Source organism: Protopterus annectens, chromosome 5.part0 (assembly GCF_019279795.1).
Source record: "Protopterus annectens isolate FY-2018-M chromosome 5.part0, PAN1.0, whole genome shotgun sequence".
Taxonomy (NCBI): Eukaryota; Metazoa; Chordata; order Ceratodontiformes; family Protopteridae; genus Protopterus; species Protopterus annectens.
The window spans coordinates 400,312,752-400,335,539 of NC_056735.1; the positions used below are offsets into that span (position 1 = coordinate 400,312,752).

General features: G+C 35.3%; 1 protein-coding gene across 3 annotated transcripts in view; it reads right to left on the bottom strand.

Annotated features, from left to right (window-relative positions):
* Positions 1-22,788, bottom strand: part of F5 (coagulation factor V) — a 1,256,984-nt gene that overhangs the window by 135,106 nt on the left and 1,099,090 nt on the right. For all 3 annotated transcript variants that reach the window (XM_044072364.1, XM_044072363.1, XM_044072362.1), the window contains one exon: positions 2,650-2,805. In XM_044072364.1, coding sequence (XP_043928299.1) covers positions 2,650-2,805 — 156 coding nt within the window. The remainder of the gene's footprint in view (positions 1-2,649; positions 2,806-22,788) is intronic.

Consider the following 22,788-nt stretch of genomic DNA (forward strand, 5'->3'; position numbering starts at 1 on the left):
TCCGAGGACCGTCGGGCCTCCGAGGCCATGATCGGAGTCGGAGTCCCCCAAGCCGATGCGCCGAGAGGGAGGCTCGGAACCGATAGGTGTCCCGAGGCATCCGTCTCGGGCCCGACCGAAGAAACCCGAGTGGCGAAACCTGTGGAAGGAGCCGATAGGGTCGGAGCTGACGTTGGCACCGATAAACCCTTAAAGGGTATCAGCGCCGGCACAAGAACATCACTCGGAGCGGAGCACTTCAGCTCCAAAGACAAGGAAGCGCTCGGAGGAACCATCGACACAACCATTGGGACAAGCTCCGGAGCCAACTGGGTTGGAGCCGAAAATAATTTAGCCAACACCGGCGACTGCAGGAGCCTCTGCACCACCCTATCAACATCCAAATCAGAAAGCCTGGAGGATTTGGAGGACAGGGACAGAGAATGGGATTTCCTGTCAGGATTGCCATGCCTAACACTGGGTGACTGGCTCCGAATGGGTTCCAGTAAAATAGAAGCCGAAGACGATTCCAGTACCACAGATACCTCCTGCGGCCCCGAGGACATAGGAGCCGAGGAGGTAGAGTCAAGTTTAGAAAGTTTCTCCAGCGGCTCCGAAGAAACAGACGGAGCCGGAGATCTTTTTTTCACCTTCGAAGCCTTAGGCTTGGCCTGAGAACCAGAGGCCGAGTCCAAAGACTCCTCAAACGAAGGTTTCATGAGACCCTTCAATATTAGTTTATTTTTTCTCTCCTGAAGCACCCTCGGACTGAAGGCGTGACAGAAGCTACAAGACTCTTGTAAATGAATTGCACCTAAGCAATAAACACATACGGAATGTCCATCCGTGATGGACATCTTGTAACTACACTTGGAACATTTTTTGAAACCGGAAGGTTTATGTTCCTTCTGCTCCTTAGACATTTTGTAACAAAAAGACCACTGAACAACCTAGCTAGGAAAACACAGCAAAGGTGGGAAAACAGTATATGACTCTAACACAGCAACCAAGAACCTCTAAGTAAAACGGTTCTATAAGACTCACACACAATCCACAACAAGAAAAGCCATGAGCTAGCTTAGCTTCAGCAACAAACAAAACCTTAAGCAAGATGAGACACAGAAAGGAGGACTAGGTCCTCTAACTCAAACAGGCCTAACCCACCGGAATTAGGGATACCAACTACAGACAAGAAAACACACAATAACAATCCACAATATGAAGATAGCTATTAAAATAGCTTTTGGGTTGAAAATCAGCAATTTTCTCAAGAGAAAATGAAAAAAGAGAGGTACTTAGCCACAGCCAAGCGAGACCACATCCTAGCTACACGAGCAGCAAACAAGATATGGGGTTATGGAGCAGTGCAGCATGGGATACCTGCTTGGCCCAGCCAATGAGAGACTTCGAGCTAGTAGAAAAGTTGGCCGAGTCAGAGCCGATATTCAGCTCTGAACCCGTGAGTAAGAATGTAGGCGAGATTGGACTACATAACACTGGCATATTTAGCAAGTGTAGTTATGTTGCCACCAGTATTTGAAAAGGAATTATTGCAGATATTTTTTTTTTCATTTATATGGGGTTCTAGATTAAACCCAGTAAAAAGAGGAGTTTTGCATGCAAATAAAAAAGAAGGACGTTTAGGGTTAGTTAACCCAGTGGCATACACTGCTTCACTAAATTTGTACAAAGTGTTAAAGTAGATAAATGAAAAAGATGAGAGATTAGAAGTATAACTGTATAAATATTAGACTGATAAATTTGGGGATATAGAAAAAGAGCGAAAGAGAAAAAGTGTATAATAGAGAAATAAAATGTTACCAAGAAAAATAGTTTTGTGGAAAATAAAAATTGATGATACAGGAAAAGACAGAACAGTATGGCATCAGAATGTAATGATAAAACTAAACTATTTAAAGCGATATGAAAATTTTACAGATGAAAAAATTAAAGCTATAGAAATAAGAAGCAAATGGTGTAGTTAGAAAGTAGAATGTCAAGATATTTTGTGGAGACTGGTAAGACATAAATTGTCAGTAAAAGGAAATATGCCTTATAAAAGGAAAAGTGATAGAATATGTTTACATTGTCAAGAAGAAGAAACTATGGAACATGGGTTTTTGAAATGTAAAAGAGTAAAAATGTTATGGGGAGAACTATGTATTTTTTTGAAGATATAAAAGAAGTCGATAAAATAAACATGGATATGATTAAATGTTGATATAAGAAGAGAAGTAAAGAATATGTTAAAAGAATACATAAAAAGTTACTTTATGTTATATGGGTTATATGGAATGCAAGAATAAATGAAATTATGTTTAATGGTAAATGGATTTTAGCAGCAATATTAAGTAAAATCAGGTGGTGGATATGGAATATGGGGGTCTTATACAGATGAGAATTTAGCATAATTATAAAGGAAATTATGAATATGTGTAAACAGATTTGTGCATTTATGTATTTGTACATATATAAATATGTCAATATTTTGTAAATAAGAGTTATTTTTATATTTAAAAATAGGACCCGTACTCTTTGATAGGTGCCATGGGATCTTTTACATCTGATGCCTGAGCTACCATCTCAGGCAGATGAGCAAATATATGGATATCAGGTCCTAAATAATATGCATACTGCTACAAATATCTAATGAATAACGTGGAAGCAGACCTTCTGGGGCATTGTGCTGTTTCCTTTATAGAGAGTCCACCTCTTCCCGTCTTTGCTGTAAGAAACAACATATTTTGTGATGTACATGGATGAGAGGAACCGTTTTGCTCCTTGTGTAGCAATTTCAGTAATGAGGACAGGTCTTCTAAAGTCAACCTACAACACAAAAAACAAAGTTGATTATTATAGTAGATAAGCACATGCCCCCCCCACATACATGCACACATGAGCATATACTCATGTACTTCAATTTTTTTTCATTAGAGCCAGATCAGTATTAAACCATTGTAATATTAAGTATAGCCAATAATTCACCTACCTCTGAAAATAATGATAACACATATCAGCAATGAACAATGCAGCACTATTGGTTTGTTACCCAGACAATATTTCACACTTCTGGCAGAGAAGCATTTCAGAAAAGCACAGTGCTTAAAATGGTTTAATTAAGAATGAACAAAAACTGCAACATTTGAAAACAAACTTTCACTGAGACAGATGAAAGACCAAAATCTGTCCTCCATCATATAGGGGGTTCTAACACTCAGATGAATGATATAACAAATCCCAGGTCAATGCACCTCATACTAACTCAAGGAAAACATTGTTAGTTCACTCTTTTTAAACTTCAGGACATATAACAACTACAAATTACAACTAAAACATCATAGGAACATATCTATTTAGTAAGGAGTAATATTGAAACTAACCATATGTTTATTCATAATTCTGAATAAATCTTTCTAAAAATATTTTATAAATGATGTCATATAACTGTTTAAGACAACATCAAAAACATCTGTACTCTTCCTTAACACAATGTGCATGGATGCCTACAGGTGGTAAATACAAATGCCTTTCTGTCAGTCCACATTGTCATACTTTGCATTTTTATTCTGAAATACCTTGTATAAATTGTTAAATTCATCCTAATTCTTTTGTATAATGCCACATATGGAGTTTGTCTAGCTGGCTGCTCATTTTAATATACCTTGTTTGACAAACCCTGTATATATTTTATAAATATTTTAGCATATACTTTTTTTTTGCATTTTATCATTGCAACTGTATTTATTTGTTAAGATAACCATGTTATGGTTTGGCTTTCTAATAATGAATAAATTATCTATATGCTGCAAATATTATTTTGGGTTTCCTGATTAAGCAATATGACTACCCTAAAGTGAAGCATTTGATCATATCACATGGGTTGCAGACAAATTAAATATTATTAAGCCCTACCTACGCAGTGACTCTGGGATCCTGGATATAGTTAATTTGATTTATATTTATATAATACTGGTGTACTACTAGTACTTTGAATACATGCTATCTGCATTAAGTGTTAATTAGAATTAATTTAAATTGATACTCTAAGTACTAAGATGCCTGATCATAAGCAGCAGAGAACAGACCCAAGATGGCAGACAAGTGCTGGCAAACTAATATTGCTTTGTAGTAAACAGCGCCTGACAGAAGCATTTTATCTACAGTAAACTCTCTCTTATCTAGTCTCACTGGGACCGCACCTTAAGCTGAATAATCAGAAAAATCATACAAAATAGCATTTATAGGTTTTAAATCAGCTAGACTAACAGGATTTGTGTTAGTATGCTTTTTCCCAATGAAAATAATAAAACTCAAATGTCTGTCATTAATTATCCCATAGGACACAGAAGTGTTGTTCATCTCTATTGTCTTTTACTAGGGCTATGGCAGAAATTTGATGGCTGGTTAAATAGGAGGCCAGTTAAAAAGAGGCCATATAAGAGGGAGTCTACAGTAATGACTTCCAAAAGGATTCTTTTTACTTGAATTACTAATCAGAGTATATCTGGAGCCCTTTTGGTTTCACTTCCTGTGATATATTACTGAAATTCAAGTCAATATCTTTAAACATGTGCTCTATTAAATCCACTCTTTAGGAGAAAATTCTTAAGAACTTTCAAAGACTTCTTACCAATAAATGACTATAAATAAATGACAATACAAATGAATACACCCTGGATTTGTTTCTACTGTCAGACTCGTGTCTGCTATTATACCACTCAAAGTGCCGTGGTATACATCTGTAAATTAACTTCTGATGTATAAATTTTTCCTCTCATGATCTGTTTATACTCTTTTTGTGTACACTGTGATTGTTATACTAGTTATATGATTAGTTTATACACTTCTGGATTTGTTATACAATTTTTGTTTTGTTTGTTTTTACTAATTGTGGAGCTTTTCTTCCCAGACCTCCGCTGAAAAAGGGCTTTCACTCTTTCAGATTAACACGGTCAACAAATGTCAAATAAATAAATAAAATAATAAATAAATATGCAATAATCATCTTTGAAAATTGATAAGCTGAACATTAAAATGCACTTTGGTAAGGAAAACTGTAATAGAAAGAAGTACTAAAAAGCAAGATGTAGTAAAAAGAGATACAGATAAGTACTACAGAAAATTCCTTAAATATGTGGAAGGAAGATTACTAGTGGAAGAAGCCCAATCCAAATTTCTCCTTAAACAAAATAACTAAATTTAATAAAGATGGATGAAAATACAGTGCATGAATAATATTAGATTTTATAGTGTGCAGGAGAACATAAAGGGAAACAACAAGGATCATTTTTTTGTCAGGCTGAGTCTAAAGATAAGGAACCTTCAGGAATATTTCTCTTTTGGTACTGACAGAGCAAGTAGTGAAAACCTCACCTAGATGGATAGATGGATGGACAGAGAGATAGACAGAGAGAGTGAACTAGCTAGTTAGATAAATACATGAATAAAAATGAAAGCATGCCTGAATACGTAAATGCAGCTATAATCTAACATTGTGTTAGGGTTTTATTTCCTTTTGTAATACTAATAACAACATATGTCTTGAAGTTAAGGTAATCTAGTGTCATAGCTGTTTCTAAAATATATAATAAACACTAATAGCAAAATGAAGCCAATGGCAAAAAGTAATTATATTTAGTGTTATCATATATGTATTGATGGTAATGAATGGTATTATATACAGTCTTTAATTGTTTAGCATGGCTTAAACCTAGATACTATTTCTTTAACTGTTAATGAATATTAATTTGATCCTTTAATATCAAAGTAACTGAAAAAAGTATTTTTCCATTATACTTCATATTAAATTAATGAAGATTATGAGAGCTTAAGTTGCCAGAAAATTCAACAGTTTTTGAAGTTTATTTGTATTTCATACCTCTTGTTTTCATGGCATTAGATGGCCTGGATGATTTCAGAGGCTCAGTGTTACAACATCATTATATGTACAACACATTTTGACTGTGACCTCAAGAATCTTTATAGCTGTCTCTCAGACATATGTGTTTGTGTGTGTGTGTGTGTGTGTGTGTGTGTGTGTGTGTGTGTGCGCGCGCGTGTGTGTATACAACAGCAAAGTAAGAAATACACTTTTTACTACTTTTCTAAGTATGTTTGTTAGTTTGGTGTTGTTATAGGTGGAGGCAATGTTATTTACATGAGAGTCGAAGTTTTCAGTCTTATGATGCAATGTTTCAGCGTTTTGAGATTTCATTGTTTTGGGTTTTCAGTGTTTTGGGTTTTTAATGTTATGGTCTCAGTGTTTTGAAGTTCAATGTTATGAGATTTCAATGTTTTGAAATAGACCCATATATATATATATATATATATATATATATATATATATGAGACGTTTATAATTTCAAAATACTGAAATACTGAATTTCAGTATCTCGAGACTATAAACCCGAATGTTTAAAATAGTGAAAGTTCATAATCGCAAATTCGAATATCTCAAATTCGCGGTTATGGCCTTATGCTACGTGATGTCCGGGATTGTGTGTTTATGGTGTGGGGTGTTGTGTGTGGATCTAGGTGTTCTGTCAGGTAAGTGAGTATTTTGTAAGGGATTTGAGTGGGGGTTAAGAGTGTGTATGAGTGTGCTGATATGTTTGATGTGTGTGAAGGACTGGAAAATGTGCGTGTTTGAGTTTGCTTTTGTTTCCTGTTTGTGCGATCTCGGAATTAGTATATATAAGTAGGGGGGTGTGGGGGGCGCAGTGCCCCTGCTTATGTGTGTATGAGTTGTGTATGTGTGTAGTTTTTGTTTGTTTATGTTGTGATGTGGGTGTTGTGGTGTATGTATCGTGTAGTGTATGCAGTTTATTCGGTGTTATGAATTTCACGGTTTTGGGCTCAGGTTTTGTAGTTTCAGTGTTTTGTGGATTTGGTTTCATAGTTTCAAAATACTGAAATTCGATGTTTCAGTATTTCGAGATTATGAAGTGAATCTATATATATATATATATATATATATATATATATATATCCACACACACACACACACACACACACACATATATATATATATATATATATATATATATATATATATACATACAAACACACACATACACACACACATAGATACAATCTATATCTGTCAATACATATATATATATATATATATATATATATATATAGTATTTCTTGAAGGCCAACAAAAGAAGAAATAAATCATATATTTAGTATTAAACAGCACAAAGATCATTTATTTTGTTTGCTCAATTAATAAATGCATGTTTGGTCTGGGGATAAGACAGTGTGGCTTTAGTGTATTTGTACTGCACAGGCCAGAAGTGGCTATTTTACAAGGTTTGAGAGTGAGTGAATGTATTTCATGGTGTAGGTGTATGAATGTGTGTGTATGTGGGGGTGAGTAAGTGTTTGTGTGTAATGCATGTTTGTGTGTCTGTGTGTATATATGGTTTTATGTATGTGTACACTAGTATGTATGCAAGTAAGAGGAAAGTACATTAGAATAAATGCAAAACAAAGAGCCCTTCAACTTTCACTGAGGCTAGTAAAATTATGATATTTTGCCTTAGTTAATAGCTACACATTCCGCAGATCGGGTATTAATGAGAGAATGATTGGTGGATAGAGGTTCAAATGGGCAGGGACATGAATGTTACAGCAAAATCAAATGTTATTGGACTGTAATAGTGACAAATAATGTGTTGTTTGTCAGCTTTCATGCTTGGCTTTCTTTAAACTGTGATGTTTAGGTTTTAGTTTGTTCTTAAGTTAATGAGATAGTCTATACTGTATAGACTGGTCAATACCTGTTGATTTTGGTTCCTTTTGGCTTTGTATACTTGCTGACTGGGATAGCGAAGTTTCTTATATCATTGTTTCATCTACCAACTGATATTTACTTTCCGTCTTACATTTCAGAGAACTGCATGGACTGATTTTGATACCGGAGGTAGAGCAGCCAACTATTTCTATTTTGAATCTGTTGGAAAGCCTACTGATTTAAATGCAGTGGTTCCAGTCAACAGTTTTCATGTCTATGGAATGCAGTCATCATCTTTTTATTTTTGTTGCAGTTTTTGTACGTGTCTTGCATTGAGATTCTTAAAATAAATAATATCTTGCTTTTCTAACACTTTTCTTTTTCAACTGGTTTGACACGTTTTCAATGTTTTCATCTGAGTTGCTGTACAGACTTTCAAAAATATTTGAGACCTGGCAGAGCAGCTGTCAATCCATCACAGAATGGACACATTTTCAAGCTATCTCATGCAGTTGAATCAGTTGACTTTTGGACTTATTTTGAATACTTTTTTCTTCTCTTGTTATGATGAAGCTATGGTATTTATAGTCACTATGTTGATACTGTGATGCATGACAAATTTGGTAGGATAAATTTCCCTGGAACAACTGTGAATTATAAGTTATGTTAAGAGAACTACAATGCATAGACTTAATTTGGCAGAAAATCTGCTGGAATCTTTGAACTCTGTGAAAGGAAAGGAAGGCTTGTTCTTGTGAACTAGTAATTTGTAATATAGGCAGTCATTTGAGATATCAAGCCATGCTTTAGTGACTGCCATTTCTCAGAATATTCACTTTTCTCTGAGGTATGGCAATTAGTGAGTTGGCATATATAAGCTCGGGGGATGGGGTGCAGGGGTGGCTTGTCACCCTCCAAAAAAGATGCAAAGAAGAACAGCAATGTTTAATGTTTGCTCTTCTGGATTTTTTTTTTTTTTTTAAGCATTTCAACACTCAGTAATTTAAGTCACAAAGTATGACAAACTATTAATTACTTGTCATTTGTTTCTCCACGGTTGTACAGCTTGCAGTGTAGATATCAGTGATTTTTTTCTCAAAGAATTGTATCAGACACAGGGAATGATATGTGTCTCTCAAGTTTACGTGCAGGAAATTGATAATGTTTTCCAAATCTTCTACCATGTATGGATAGTGCTAACATATTCTCTTTATCCTATTAAGCAGTGCTACAGGATATTAACTTACAGGTTAAGGCAGCATATATGCTGTGCAAGTATTAATTACATCTATTAAGCTGTGTTTGAACATGTATTGTGTATACCAAGCTGGCTAATTCTTTGAGCAACATAACTGGAAAAGACAGTAGTGAAACCAGCAACAGAACAAGAAACCTGATAAAGATATTAAGTCAATAAAGATGAGATAGTTGAAAGAAGCAGAAAAAGTTTAATGAAGCTAAGTGTAACACCAGAAAGATGTATGTCTCTATTATACTGATTGGATTTATATTTGAAAACAAACCACCTGAATAAGGAGACATTAGTAAGTTGCTAGGTGTTCATGCTTGACTATATCTGTAAATTATGACTGCCAAAGGGAGTCTTAAATTTTACTTGGTTCAAACCAGTTAAAAACTTAAGAAAAAATCCAATATACATTGTGATGTCCCTCCCCTGGGCCAGTGATTAAGGAGTCTCACTCCTCACCACAGACACTTGGAACAAAAATATTTCTTGATGCAACTCTCTGTACCAAGCACAATTTCCCTTAAGAGCCTACAGAGAACACACTCAGTCTTGGGGTGGGTTCCCCCCCCTCTCTCTCTCCAGGCCCCAAATAAGACTCCCACTGACACAGCTGTAGAGTTGAGTCCTGAGCTGAGTGTTCCAAGCCAAATCCCCCACCACCTCTTTGTGACACCAGTGCTCTGTGTCCCTGCTCCAAGGAGCTGACACACACACTCTTTGAGATTTGATTTTCACACACACACACACACACACACACACACAAACCTGGGAAAGGCCAGTACAGATTTACTCGCTCTGCTACCCTATGCCCAGACAATAAGATAGTTTCACTGCCACCAGCCAGCTACTTTAAGGCTCTTACCAGGGTACCCAATTATAAAAAAAAAATAATACTAATACAAATGGTAGTGTTTGACCACTGCAGCAAGGATTTCAGGAGTAGCCATAGTGTCATCAAATAAATATAAGTACTCTCAAAGATTAAAATATTCTCTAAAAGACCAACCACAATGAAGAGTTTAAATATATTTAATAATAAATAATAAAAAACATGAAAATACTAAATATCTATTTACAATAAACACCAGAGTTTCAATCACAGGAAATATTAAAATAACACAGATGGACAGGTTCACACAGATGCAGAAAAACAATACTTAACTAATTTCACTATATTTTCCTGACTGATCTAAAAAGTTACTGTTTCTTACTTACTCACTTAATAAAGCAAGGTAAGATGAAGTGGGTGAGTGGCCCTGTCAGTTCCAAAACAGAGTGCCCTAAGATGTTTGTTTCATCTAGTATTAAAATATAATTTCAGTGCTAGATTACAAAATTACATCACATACATCTGGTCACCTGACTTCTGGGTCCCGCACTACCACCCTTACTAGAAACTGAACCAGAATCTAGCAGATATATGTCACCATAGACACACACAGACCTTTGCTAAGATGTATTATAGTATCTGGAAGCTATAAAACCATTTCAAAAAATTCTACCCTACCAGGGTAGCAATTAGTTCACCGCTAAGGACAATACAGTAGGATTCCTAGTCCGGGTTTGCAGAGACATTTTGTCTCTGGCTGCAGTTAGAACTGTAAGATACGATCGTTATGGCTTAAACTAGGTAATTTAATTTCAGACTATTTTTCAAAGTTAGCTGGACTGATATTAACCTCTTGTCTTCCAGCATCCTCTGTTATAGTATACTCATTTCAACAGTTACAATACAGTCTGATGTACAGGTATATTTCTTTTCTCTCCAGCAGATTCCACTGTTGGTACATTTTTAATACAAGCAGCTTTACAAATACATTTTCACCTGTACAAGTCAATTTAATATACAAATGACATATAATTCTTTCCAGCTAATTGGTATGCTGGCATATGTTACACATCCACTGCCCTCCTTCTCATGGCATAACAAGCAATACCCCCCCACACACACACACGCAAGCACACACAAACACATACACACACACACACACACACACACATATATATATATATATATATATATATATATATATATATATATATATATACTTCCTCAAGCAACATGCAACATCGCTGATTTAATTAATGGTAAGTATTTTGCGTTTTAATCTTGCATGTATGAGATAAAATAATAGGCATCTTATAGATTTTGTTTGTGAAGGTTGGCTTGCTTTGACTTTAATCATATTCTGGTCAAATCATTTGGGATTTCCTGTTACATGACCAACCCAACAAATAAGAAAATGGAAGACAATGAAAAGTCAATTGATGAAAAGTGGGAAGGGAAGCTTTAGAGGAAGTAGCAGAATAAAGAATGTGAAAAAGGTGGCTATGGTCGGTATGAAAATTTCGGTACTAGACTATAACAGGCTCAGATAAGTAAGTTTCATCATTTCAGATAAATATGTTGACGTTTGAATGCATGCTAGGAGACTCCTAATTATATATTTTTGTTTTGTTTCAAAGATGGAAGCTGGAAAGTATCATCTTGAAATGGACATGTCCTTATATTATGATATCTGATAGTTAAATATTAACCTAGTCTATCATGAGAATGAGAATAGTACTCAGTCAACAAAAGATGTCAGAAATGTTGAGAAATATCAAAGGAATCAGAGATATGAAGCTCTATGGCCTGGTGATTAGAGTTGATACAGATGAAGAGATGGATATGTGTGTGTGTGTGTGTGTGTGTGTGTGTGTGTGTATATACGTGTGTGTGTATGTATGTGTGTGTGTGTGTGTGTGTGTGTGTGTGTGTGTGTGTGTGTGTGTGTGTGTATGTTTATATATATATATATATATATATATGTGTGTGTGTGTGTGTGTGTGTGTGTGTGTGTGTGTGTCTATATATATATATATATATATATATATATATATATATATATATATATATATATATATATACATATACACATATGGAACACAGACTAGAAGAGATAGACTTTATGTTTCTACTGATTTGATCCAAAGCCTTATTTGGTCAAATTAATTCCATACCCTTTATTTGACCATGTTACTATTACTTTAAGTTAACATTAACACACATGAATTTCTCTATTATTAATAGAGTACTTTCATATATAGATGAATTGAAGACTTCCTAGAGAGATTAAAAAGGAGATTTAAAATGATCTTATTATTGATAATAATAGTGAGGTTAATGATATGATGTTATGGAATATATGGTAAAATAACTGGATGGTGACACAAAAAGATGAAGGATTGGGATAGTAAATTATTGAAAGTGCAAGGCAAGTTAAAGAAGCAAAACTAAACATTCTGAGAGATTAATCTGTATTTCTAAAAAAAACATTGAAAACATTGTGTAAAAATATCAAGAGAAATCAAATCACTAAGTAGCAAAAGTACTAAAAAATAAAATGTGTCACCATATGCTATCACTCCTAAAAGATTATTGGTAAAAATAAGTAAAATAATGGCTGGTTTGAACTATACAGGGAGAACAGCTGTTGGAAATGGAAAAAAAAACAACATAGATATTGAGCATATTTTAGATGCATTTAAAATATTGTGATGATATTAATAAACAAGATACTGGCCCAATACAAAAAGTAGGCATATTTTTAATGAAAAATATAAAGTGCAGAATAAAAACATTAAAATATAATTATGCCTGTCTCATTAGTGAACATTAAGGAATAAATTAAAAGTACAAAAACAATAAAACTCCAGGAGCCATGGTACTATACTAGGCACTTATAAAATCTTTCCTCAAGACAATTTGTTGTTATAGAATAACGCATTTAGGTCAGTATAACATATTAGTCTAATTCTTTCCTTATAGAAATAGTCCTTAACTTCACCATTGTTAAACAAGATAAGGATTCGGTGTTATGTTCTTCATATAAATATGTACCTTTACTTAATATAGATAATGAGATTTTTGTATCTGTCATATCAATGAGATTAAAACAGCTTTTACCATTGTTAAATAATGTTAAAACAATTGCTATGCTAATAGATTATAAAACTATAATATGTAAAAATTAGCAGCTGCTATCTATTTCCTGAAAAGTTCTGAGACTAAACATGATGTTTAGGGTATTACACAATGAAACATCTAAGTTGGGAGGGTTCTTCTTGCAGTTTTTACTAAATTATTGATTTAAAACAACTAGATCAATTTGGCTTCTGAGACATTTATATAAAGCTGTTAAAAGTACATAATTCAAACCATCTTAATAACTCATAGCAAAGCAGAAGTAAAAGTTTTAAACAATCTCCTTATAAAATGATTACGACTTCCTACAAAAACTGCCTTTCATCACAATATCAGATCCTACATTCATAAAGAGCTTAGACTTCCAGAAACAGACTTTATTCTTTAACTTGCATATTTAGAACAATCACATTTTTGCTAGAACCACCATATAGTATGGAACAGAAAGTAATTCACAAGAAAATATGTGAATAGCAAAAGTGAGTACCTGCACCCATTCCAAAGATAAAAATAATAAAATACTGTGGCTATTAAAAATTTATATGCATTTATATAACCCTAAACCTACTGATTGTAATTATTTAAACATTAAGTTAACAATCTTCATAAACGCTATGCTTACATACCCAGTCATTATTTTTTAATTGTCTCTATTTCTTACACCCCACATTTTATAGAAGGCCCTAATTTTATTAAATGTTGGCTTTAAAAGGAAATGAGCTAATTTTCTGGCATGATTGTATTAAGAATTCAAAAAGACTAAATTATTACTAAATAATGAGAAAATAAGGTTTAGATCTTAATAACTGGGTAGTAGTCCATTGTATATTATATAATCTAAGATTATAACCAGGATAAACTATATCCCTAAATGTGAACAAGTTCCTTTTCATTACTTATAACTTGTTACTCTTGCTTCTTCACTTATTTCCTTGCTTCTATCAAATTCTCTTCCCTGACTTTCCCTTTAAATATAACATAAGCCTGTTTTCCCCTCACTACATATTTCAATTCCTGTTTGTGTTTGACTAATTTACCTTTGATTTCTCTGCAATCTTTCTAAAATGGCTCTAAATATTAAATGATTGTCATATAACTTGTACTGATTTTTAACCAATGTTTTTATATTAAGTCTAATTTGTTATAATTATTTAAACTCCAGATGTTTTTGTTTTATTTTTGAAGACTGTAAAATTATTATTATTAAAATGTTTGCACTAATTTGGAACTTTTTTCCTTAGGACTCCTCTGAAAACAGGCTTCTACCCATTCAGACTTTCCTAGTAAACAAATTTCAATAAATAAATAAATAAACAAATAAATAAACAAATAAGATTAAACACATGACAGATTCTAAAAAGGAAAATATTTTCCATTATTAGAGTAAAAACATCTATAATATTACATAGGTCATCATAAATGTCTCATCTTTCTAGTCCTTACATAAAACAAGCTTAAATTATCAATACTTGGAATACATTACAGTCTAATGACCACAGCTTATCTGAAAAGGATAAATCACAGATATGAATTCAATGAAAAATTAACTCTACATTCTTTCGGGAAAAAAATCCTGGAAGTATTTTTCTTTTTAATAAAGCCTTTCTCACATAATACTGGGAAACATTTAAAGAAAATATAACATAAGTTGCCTGAGATATAAAATCTTAATTAAAACAGATATAAGCATATTTCAGTGACTATGAGACATTAGATTAGATTAAAATCTAGTCAAAAGATCAATCCTTTGTTCAAAAATATTTTCACCAAGAATTTAATATTGTTTAATGTGTCTAAATCAAAATATATTACTAAATTCCAAATATCTGTCCTTTGTATTACATTAACTATTGTTCATAAAAGTGTTAAGCTGAAAAAAGACATTTTTATGGAGTTTATAAATATAACTACTCTTGTCTGCCAAAATAAAATTAATTCAATTAAAATAAGATCAAACAGAAAATCAATAGATTTAAATACTGGACAAAATTACATGTATTATCACAGACATATGATAACATGTTGTACTCATTTAGGATTTTAAAGGCTGTCTTCATTTGTTTACATTGCCATATTTTTGAAAAATACAAAATTTAAAATAATCTCTCATATAGTTTATTAGGGTAACAGTGTTATACATTTTTTGGTGATTTGCTTTTTTTTCCCCTTTCAGTTATATTCTGTATGTGAGTATTACTTTATGAATGTATGTATTACCAAAAACTCTAACACATTAATTATAAAATTATCTCTACATAGACCTAGAAAAACTGTTATATTTAATTAAGCCCATGACTGATTAAATTTCTACAACAATAGTTTACTACTTGTGTATTTTAATTATGATGTTTATAATTAGATTTAATTGGCTTGAGTTAACTGCTAATATGTATTTTTGAGCCCTTATATGGTTACTAATGTTATTACAACATGTTGTGTTCCATTGGGATTTGAAACATAACATATTTAGCAAAATAAAAAAAATGTATTACATCCTACATAACTGCCAAGTACCTGGTTTTAAATGGAATGTATTTTCTATCAACATTTGTGCTACTGGATCAGTATCCAGTGTGTCACACCAGAAACCTGAGTTATATCACCCTGAACACAGCAATCAGCATTTAGTATATCTTACAACACAAATGTGTACAGTATGGCTATACACACAGCAGCCAGTGTATGTTACAACACAGACCTCTAGTGAATGCAACATGGACCTCTGTTGAACACAGTCCATTGTATGTCACAGTATGCACCCGCATTTATTGTATACTAGAACACAAACCTACAGCTAGGAGATTCTGCTGAGAGGCACACACACCAAAACTGCATGTATACAGAGTGGGTATGTGTACGTGCGGGAATGAAAAAAAAAAAGTATTTTATATTTATATCTGTCTACATATATAATTTCATATGGCCGAGATCATATGATCAAAGTTTCAGAATTTTGAACATTAAAAAAAATATAAAAAACAAACATTTCTATTTTTGACATTTTTGCAGAGGGGTAAGCCTCCCTGTACTCCCACACCCCCTGCTAATTAAATATACCAACTCTGAGATCACACTATATTGTGGAAAAGGGTAAATTTCCTGTTCTGCACTGTACCACGATCTCCATTCAAAGCGTTTGAAATTTCAAAACTTCAATCATATGGTCCAGACCATATGACTTCTGAAGTTTTGAAACTTCGATAATCTGATACGGAGCCATATATATATATATATATATATATATATGTAAATAAACACTGTAAATGTGCCCAGTATAGGATGCTGAACAGGGTGATTCTGTGATAGTTATTACATAGAAGAAAGAACTTATAAAAAATAATCTATGGATTTTACATGTGTGGACTGTATGAGTTTTCTTCTGTCCACAGATCAGTTTCAGAGTACATGTACAGCATAGATTATAGTGGAAAAATTGTCCATGGAGGGGAAACACATGACAATGTTCATTACTTATGTCATTCTTGAATATCTGTGTGCTGCACAATACATACTGAAGAAGAACAACACTTTTTTTTTTGAGTACCACATATCTTCCAGTAGTTGTATATGACACACTACATAATTAGGCCATGGGCTTTCACAACTTACTAGTAATGAGGTTGCCTTGTCTTTAAATTTGCTGGTAAATTTCAGTTAGTCAGAAAGAATGGATCCATCAGAGAAAATCTGAAAAAAAGGAATCTCTTTCAAAAGGCACATATAAGTGGTGCCTGCACCAGTAGCTTGGGAAGGCTAATAGCATAGCTGCTTTTGCTACAAACCTACCATGGGAGCAACTCTGTCTAGCCATTCAAATGCAGTGGTGCCTTAGAAAGGAAAACCACACAGCCTTTGGAATGCTAGCACTTTGATCATTGATACAAAACCTTTCTGCTGACACTCACTGGTAGCAGTAGGGGAATGGGGGGGTCTGCAATGTATCAGTACAGAATACCATTGTAAGCAATGACCTTTGAGGACCTCCAGCATAATTGTAATTTCCACCTTCACGGCAGAATGTGCTTCTCCCAAATCTGCCATGCCATTAAGTATTACTGGGCATGCAAATGTATTTGCTGTAAATCTAACATTCACCCAAGGATCCAACCTCCCAAAACCTAATGCACCTTATAATTTCAGTTTTTCTTACAATCTCTAGTAAGAGACTCCCACAGATTGCTCATACAGCAGCTAAGTTCTAATATCCTAACTGACAATATCAGTAACAGATGGGGAAATGCTCTCCACTAAGATGACTCCTTCACTGCCATAAAATGTCCTTTACAATATTTGGGGAACACATATGAACAAATACCATTAATTCTATACCTTGCATAAGAATTCCAGTGATACTAGACACCAGCTCAATATCTTAGATGGGGTCTTACAGGTTCCAGAACTTGTTGGTAGTGTCATACTCCAGAGGCACATGACTAGAATCATCTTCTTTTGGCTGTTACCATTAGGGGTCGCCACAGCGGATCACCTGTTTCCATTTCTTCCTGTCCTCTGCATCTTGCTCTGTCACACCAACCACCTGCATGTCCTCTCTCACCACATCCATAAACCTTATCTTAGGCCTTCCTCTTTTCCTGTTACCTGGTAGCTTCATCCTTAGCATCTTTTTCCCAATATACTCAGCATCCCTCCTCAGCATATGTCCAAACCAACGCAATCTTGCCTCTCTGGCTTTGTCTCCAAACCTTCCAACCTGGGCTGACCCTCTAATATACGTATTCCTAAACTTATTCACCCTCGTCACACCCATTGCAAATCTTAACATCTTTAACTCTGCCACATCCAGCTCCAACTCCTGCCTTTTTGTCAATGCCACTGTCTCCAACCCATATAACATAGCTGGTCTCACTACCCTCTTGTAGACCTTCCCTTTCACTCTTACAGGTATTCGTCTGTCACAAATCACTCCTGACACTCTTCTCCACCCACTTCATCCTGCCTGTACTCTCTTCTTCACCTCTCTTCCACACTCACCATTACTCTGAACTATTGACCCCAAGTATTTAAACTCATCCACTTTTGCCACCTCTACTCTTTGCATCCTCACCATTCCTCTATCCTCCCTCTCATTCACACACATATATTCTGTCTTAGTCCTGCTGACCTTTATTCCTCTTCCCTCTAGAGCATATCTCCATCTCTCCAGGTATCCTAGACCTGTTCCCTACTCTCATTACAGATCACAATGTCATCTGCAAACATCATAGTCCACGGGGACTCCTGTCTGATCTCGTCTGTCAATCTGTCCATCACCATTGCAAATAAGAAAGGGCTCAAAGCTGATCCTTGATGTAACCCCACCTCCACCTTAAACGCATCCATCACTCCCACTGCAGACCTCACCGCTGTCACACTACCCTCGTACATATCCTGTACCACTCTTACATACTTCTCTGACACTCCTGACTTCCTCATACAATGCCGCAACTCCTCTCTAGGCACCCTGTCATATGCTTTCTCTAAGTCTACAAAAACACAATGCAACTCCTTCTGACATTCTCTGTACTTCTCCATCAACACTCTCAAAGCAAACATCACATCTGTAGTGCTCTTTCCTGGCATGAAACCATACTGCTGATCACTAATCATCACGTCCCTTCTTAACCTAGCTTCCACTACTCTTTCCCATAACTTCATGCTGTAACTGAACAATTTAATCCCTCTGTAGTTACTGCAGCTCTGCGCATCACCCTTATTCTTAAAAATCGGTACCAGAACACTTTTTCTCCATTCCTCAGGCATCCCCTCACTTTCCAAGATTTCATTAAACAATCTGGTTTAAAACTCCACTGCCATTTCACCTAAACACCTCCATGCTTCCACAGGTATGTCATCTGGGCCAACAGCCTTTCCATTCTTCATTCTCTTCATAGCTATCCTTACTTCCTCCTTGCTAATCCATTGTACTTCATGATTCACTATCCCTACATCATCCAACCTTCTCTCCCTCTCATTCTCTTCATTCATCAACCCCTCAAAGTACTCTTTCCATCTCCTCAACACACTCTCCCCACTTGTGAGTATGTTTCCCTCATTATCCTTTATCACCATTACCTGCTGCACATCTTTCCTAGCTCGGTCCCTCTGTCTAGCCACAGGTCCTTTTCTCCATCCTTAGTGTCCAACCTTTCATACAACTGTTCATATGCCTTAACTTTAGCCTTCGCCACCTCTCTCTCCTTATACTCCTGTTGACTTTCTTCATCTCTCTGACAATCCCACTTCTTCTTTGCCAACCTCTTTGTCTGTATACTCTCCTGTACTTCCTCATTCCACCACCATGTCTCCTTGTCATCCTTCCTCTGTCCAGATGTGATACCAAGCACCTTTCTAGCCATCTCCCTTACTAGCTCTGCTGTAGTTACCCAGCTATTTGGTACTTCTTCACTGCCACCCAGTGCCTGTCTTAACTCATCCCTGAACTCCACCTCACAATTACCCTTTTTTAATTTTCACCATTTGATCCTTGGTGCTGTCCTCACACTCCTCCTCCTCTTCTTGATCACCAATGTCATCCTACAAACCACCATCCTATGCTGCCTAACTACACTTTCTCCAGTCACCACTTTATAGTCTCCAATTTCCTTCAAACTGGCCCTCCTACATAAGATATAATACACCTGTGTGCATCTTCCTCCACTCTTGTATGTCACCCTATCCTCCTCCCTCTTGTTAAAATACATATTCACCACAGCCATGTCCATCCTTTTCGCAAAATCCACTACCATCTGACCTTCTGCATTCCTTTGTTTAACACCATACCTACCCATCACTTCCTCATCCCCTCTGTTCCCTTCACCAACATGCCCATTGAAATCTGCTCCAATCACCACTCTCTCACCCTTGGGTACAGTCATCACCACTTCATCCAATTCACTCCAAAATTTTTCTTTCTCATCTATTGCACACCCAACTTGTGGAGCATATGCACTAACATTCATCATTACACCATCAATTTCTAGAATGTAATATGCAAATTACCTCAGCCCAAGCTGCTTGGGATTCTTTTATCTCCTGTGGCCACTCAGTTTTTGGAGAACTGGATTTAGCCCAGCTTTCAATGGATATTGTGGGGTTCCATTCCTAGGGCTTCTCTATTCTTTGGAGGGGGGTTAGCAACTTCAGAAGTAAAGTGTGACTATATTTAGTAGGAAGGATTTGACTTTTGTTGCTGTACCTTAGTGGTACATGCCGTAAATAATCTGTCTAACAATATATTGTTTGTTAACCACTGTTTTCAGGTCAACCCAACCTAAAATACCTGGTATACTTAGTTACTGCCTTCCTACAAGCCAAAAGAAAATAACACATAAAAGCCCAACGAGTCCAGCTACAGGTAAGCAAACTAAAATGATCTGTAGAGAACTGCAGCTTCTATGTCATTCAGTGCTGTGGTAAAGTTTATGAACATACATACAATTCATGTGTTATCCTTCTTCTCAAGTCTTGAGGTTTTATTTTTCATTGCTGCTCATCTCATTAAGTGTAATGTTCTTAGGCTTTAAGGCTTTATTTTTAATGGGTTAGTTAGTTAATTAACTAGTCAGTCAATAAGTTAGTTAACCAGGAATGACGAGTTGTGAAATCCCCCTTTCAGTGGAGTCCCAAGAAGAAATACTCCAGATAAATTATACAATGATTATAAAATATAGTTTATAAAGCAAGAATTAAATAATTAAGTCATACAAATACTAAGGAGAAATTATGAAATGAACTTACACAAAATTAATTACTCAGTTTGAGTACTCCGGCTGACAAGGATAACCATTTAAAGACATATTACATAATTTACAGACTTCATAGATGCAATATTTACAAATTCCACACTGTGGCCAAGACAATAACTGCACAAAGTAAGCTTTCAGTCATCACAAATAAACATACATTGTAGAGAAGTCAGAGTTTACTAGTATGTGGCAGAGGAAGAGTATGTATATACTTTATTTTTCCTTATTTTTATCTGTTTGTTAACCAGATTGATGGGCCCTTCAAAGACCCTTTTCAGCCACTTCCCAGGACATAAGGCAAATACAGCACAGTTACAGAGAGTATCAAACAGGTAATATTAAACATAATATAATATAATACAAACATATAGGCTGCATAACATGAGACAGAACATAAGCAGAGCAAAAACACCGGCACTTTTGTAGCACAGCATAATAATAAAGATAACAGACTACATAAATATACATACACACACACAATTTTATATATATATATATATCTATATATATATATATATATATATAGATATATGTGTGTGTGTGTGTGTATATATATATATATATATATATATATATATATATATATATAAATAAATATATATAGATATAGATACAGATATGGGTCTACTTCAATAGACTGAAATCCTAACTACCCAACTTTTAAAAAAACATAATACCAACATCCAGGAACACTGACATTTCACTCAAAGTAAGTAACCACTTGGCCACCATGGTGAATTTTGCCTCTTATCCCCGTGGTAGTGGAATTGGTATATTTATATGTTTGTCTTTAGGTCTGTTGACAAAACAACTGCATGAGTATTTTTCTGTAGATTTTCCAGTGTTGCCTAGTATGAATGGACTCCCGAAAGTCCATAAAAATGCTTATACACCCCTATTCAGACCAATTGTGGCTGGAGAGGGATGGAGCACGCAACCTCTTTCGATTTACTTGGATACCAAACTTAAGCAAGTTCTTTCACAAGTTGAATATGTTCTTAAAGATACAGGTCAGTTTTTGACCGATTTATACAGCTTCACTAGAGGTTTGACAGATGTGGCTGGATTAGAATTGGTAACGATGGACGTTAATTCACTGTTCACCTGCATACCAAATGACACCGGTATAAGAATAGTAAGTAACTTGTTGAGGGAGATATTTTCTGACACAGAGACAGATTTATTGACACTGTTGTTAGAAACGGTGTTGGAGAACAATTTCTTTGTATTCATGGAACAACCGTACAGGCAATCTACAGGAGTGGCGATGGGTACCAGCTGTGCCAACTCATACGCCAATTTGGTGATGGTGGCATGGGAGAGAGAGGTCATCTCAACTTGTTCCAGCATCGTCTTTTACAGACGTTTTGTAGATGACCTCTTTCTCCTATGGGCTGGTACTGTTGAGTCACTAGAGGCATTTCTCAATCATGTGAACAACCTAGATGGTTTTTTGAAGTTTACAATCGAGCATTCTGATCACAGAATCAATTATTTAGATATTACTGTCTATAAGGAGTCCGGTAAATTTGGAACCAGTATATACAGAAAGGACTGCTATAGGGCCACTTATTTGGCCACAGACAGCATGCACCACCCAGGAACATTTAGTAATATTGTCAAAGGGCAAGTTTTGAGAACATCTCGACTTTGCTCCGATGACAACACATTTTATAAAGAGTTACAGAGTTTGGAGAATAATTTTTGTAGCAGGGGTTATGACAAGTCCCTCTTGAATTCTGCAATGAATCAAGCCACCAGGCTAAGACAAAGTAGGGGGAGACCTTACTACTCTGTGTCTTACACAGAGAGAACCATCACAAACAGGCCATCTATACCATTGAGGCTACCCGTTGTCCTCCCGTATGCCAAGAATGTGCATGCTGTACAAAAAGTCCTGTTTGATCATTGGAATATTTTAACAGCTGATAGTGACATTCATAACATTGTAGGCAATTGTCCCAGATACACTTACAACAATCTTGGAAACATGAAGCAGATATTATGTTTCCCTAGTTTATGTGAGAACAGCCGTAATGATATGTCACCACTAGATTTAGGCACAAGAATTTGTGGTTCATGTGCACAATGTAAATACGTAGACAGATCA